The sequence below is a fragment of the Merops nubicus genome, unplaced genomic scaffold, assembly GCF_000691845.1.
Source record: "Merops nubicus isolate BGI_N331 unplaced genomic scaffold, ASM69184v1 scaffold48043, whole genome shotgun sequence".
Classification (NCBI taxonomy): Eukaryota; Metazoa; Chordata; class Aves; order Coraciiformes; family Meropidae; genus Merops; species Merops nubicus.
The window spans coordinates 1-3346 of NW_008599152.1; the positions used below are offsets into that span (position 1 = coordinate 1).

The 3346-nt window shown below is 40.8% G+C and overlaps 1 protein-coding gene across 1 annotated transcript in view; it reads right to left on the reverse strand.

The window, feature by feature from the left end:
• Window positions 1–349: 349 nt before the first annotated feature.
• SLC9A8 (solute carrier family 9, subfamily A (NHE8, cation proton antiporter 8), member 8) overlaps window positions 350–3346 on the reverse strand; it is a gene marked incomplete at its 5' end in the record, with an annotated part of 26372 nt that continues 23375 nt past the window's right edge. Inside the window, 3 exons of the mRNA XM_008937265.1 lie at window positions 350–526; window positions 1799–1945; window positions 3045–3265. Of these exons, the coding sequence (XP_008935513.1) occupies window positions 419–526; window positions 1799–1945; window positions 3045–3265 (476 nt within the window). The remainder of the gene's footprint in view (window positions 527–1798; window positions 1946–3044; window positions 3266–3346) is intronic.

Below are 3346 nucleotides of genomic sequence, written 5' to 3' on the forward strand. Positions count from 1 at the left end.
TATATATATATATATATATTAGAAAAAAAGTAAAGTGCAATTCCTTCAGTTTTGCAGAGTCATACAATGGCTCTGTGCTTCAGCATGTTTACAGCAGATTTCATAAAAGAAGACCCCTCCCCTTTAAAGCAATGTCATCATTTCACAGCAGATTTTTCTGCTTCTCAGTAGGCTGTGTAAAATTTGCTATGCTGTAAAATCAGAACAAAAGGTTCTTCATTCTGTCCAGTGTCTGACACTTCTGGGTTTCCATCACTGACAGTAACGTCAAGCACAGCACATCTCTGATTTCATACCTAAACACGTAACACAAGACGTGCCTGAAATCAAAGTTCACTCTCAGCTTTCCAGCTTTTGTGCAGTCAGACTCTTCAGATCTAAATCCTCTTTCTAGAGACAAACTCATTGCCCGGGTCTGCTATAGCAGCTCTTGTTCATCATCTTCAGACCCTGAGGGTCCTTGTCGGACCTCTTCGTACCACTTGTTTGTGAGGGTTTTCATCTGTATGCGCCCGTTGTGCAAGTCCTAAGGCAAAAGCAAACCAGAACATTTTGTTACTTGGCTACAACACTACTCTGGTGTTAGAGCAAAAGAAAAAGACCAGGTTAACACATTCCTGATGCAATAATCCATTCCTGGTCTCTAAGCATGCAATGTAATTCTGTTTCCTACTAGAAAGTATCGAGCACTCAGTAATTATTTCCACAGCTGGTATTTTTGATGACAGGCATTTTTACCTGTGTATTTTGAGACAGTTCTGCTCTGTGGGTTTCAACAATCCTAATGTTGTCAGGATGGTGTGGCTTTGAATCTCGCTCCTCTCAGAGTGTTCCCAGAGACAGTGGGGAAACTTGTGGCCTACTTTGGTCATTCACATACTTATTTTTCTAGCCTTTGGCTGCAATCTGGATGGCAGTCGTGCTTTTGGCTACCAACCACGAATCAGATGCTTTCTCTGGCTTCTTGATTCCTTTTAGGTTTTGCAAAAAATGCTTTTAGCTTTTGTGGGAAAGTGCTAAAAGCATTCTTTTGAAAAGGAAGGTACAAAACAGGAGAAAAAAATAGTACATTCGGCAGCAAAGGTGGAATGTGCACACTTTACACAAAATTATCACCTCTACAGCAAAAATGTCTAATTCTTTGGTAAATTGGAAAGCCAGTGAATTATGCGGCTGAGTCATCTCAGGTTTCTGAGGCACAGGAGTGAAAATGGTGTAGTATTTACACCTCTTGGAGCCACACAGTGTTAAGTTACATGTTCAGTCAGGTGTCATTTTGCATTTACAGCTTCAAAGTCTTGATCTCCCAAGGAAGAAGTCTTAAAAGTGAAGGCTGCAATGCTGGTGCGTATTTCCAAGATAAAAACTGCACTCTGCAGAAAAAAAACCGCAGCTCCAGAACTCACAGGAGCATGTACAGTAAAAGGCAGGAACTTTGTGTGACAGCACTTTAAAAACTGCCTGAATGGCAGCAGTGTTTTCTAGCAACAGTAGTAACTAGTAACCCCTGTTACTCCTCATGGTACTCTGCAAGATTAAAAGTGAGAGCAATAAGTCCATACACCTTTTAAAATTTCACTGTAGTAGCCATGAGAGATGCTCATTTAATCCAACCTGTAATTGTACAGCACAGCTTTTCATTACAGTTGCTCTCCATAAGCACCAATAACACTCTGGATGTCTTGTTGCTCCTAATGGAGAAGCTGCACAGCTGTGCTACGAGCCTTGAACAGTACAGAGTGAAGTGACAAACCAACTCCACCAGTTTCTTTTCTTTGACAAAACAGGACAGACTTACTTCTTGTGTGAGTCTCCTGGTGAAGAAAGGATTCAAATACTTGGCATCAAACCACATAAACCCTTTGAGGTCCTGGCGTTTTATGTACTGGGCTTCATATTCCTCCTCCGTGAGCTCTGACAAATGTTCAGATTCTATGGTATTTCCCTAGAAAGATCACAAATACTGGAATAACCCGAGAAATGTGGCAGTCATCCTTCCAGCTTGCTTCAGCCCCCTGCTCTGTACTCTCCTTCTCACAAACAATTTCAATGCTGGAACAATAATGAAAATTCTATCATGCAGCCTCCCAGGGCTTATGGCTGTATGAGTTTGTCCAGCTGTTGATTCCCAGAGCCACTTAGCTTCCTTTTTAATGCTGAAAGGTAAAAGCCCTCAAATGTTCCATATTTTGTATTGTCACTCTTGCTGAGAACAGATTTCTAGTATGCAGGTTTTCTCTTGTGAGCTGAACAATGATTTTATCCAGCAAGCAACACTGATGTCATTGTCTCTCTGAAAACAAGCCCTGTATCAGAACACACACTAACCCTATCCTCTTCCTATACACTCCCGGCATAGACAGCCTAAGATAATTCTGAGGACTCAAAGCTTTTTGAAACCTCACACCAAGATAAGCTGTTCTTCAGATTCTACAGAATATACCTTGTTTTGTTTGACTGTATTGTTTGATGGTTTGGGGAACACCAAGCAAACGCTCTGCAATACTTTATGTACTTCAGCCTTTTGCTCAGGAGGTTTCAAACTGACTGTTAGTTTTCTTCAGCACTCTTGCTTAGCCAGAAATTGCTTTAAAATAAAACCCAGTCTGAGGGGTGCTGCTTGTTACCACCTTCTCATGGCCTTTGCTTTGACTTTTTCAGAATAATTCCCATCTGCCTTTTATGATTAATTCATGACTCACACTGTACTAGCTACTTTCATTCTGTATATGACTCAATCCTGTATCATCTGCTTTACGCTTTTGCAGGGGTTACTTTAACTTGTATGGATCAATTTATGATTAGATTGAGCTAAGAGACTTTCTTCTTCCCTTGTCCAAACAGTTATTTTGTGTAAATGCTAACCAAACTCTGTAGGATATTTTAAAATTATATTGTTTGGTTTTTTCCTACCACTTCAGCTTTTTCTATCACTTTCATATTAGTTTTTAGTTAAAAAAAAGTACCAGTCTTGGAAAATGTAAAAATCAGAAACAAAATCAAAACCAAAACATTGATCCTCTGAACAAAAACCCCAAACCAACCATTTTCTCTGTCTTGCTAAGATTAATGTCCTTCTTGTTCCTCTTGCGTGCTTTGGAGTCCTCAATGTCAATCAGCCTGATCAGGGGCATGGTTCCTCCTCCCAGCAGCAAAATTGTGAACAGCACTATGATGATTGTTGTTGTCCCAATGAGCTGCCGCTTCTCGATTGGCTCCAAGCCCAAGTGGAGGCTGAGGGCATAGGGAATTGCACCCCGTAAACCTTAGCAGAGAGGACAGTAAACCAATTTAAGAGTCAATCAACAGCTACATTGGTCCACAGTACCCTGATAACTCAGCGCGA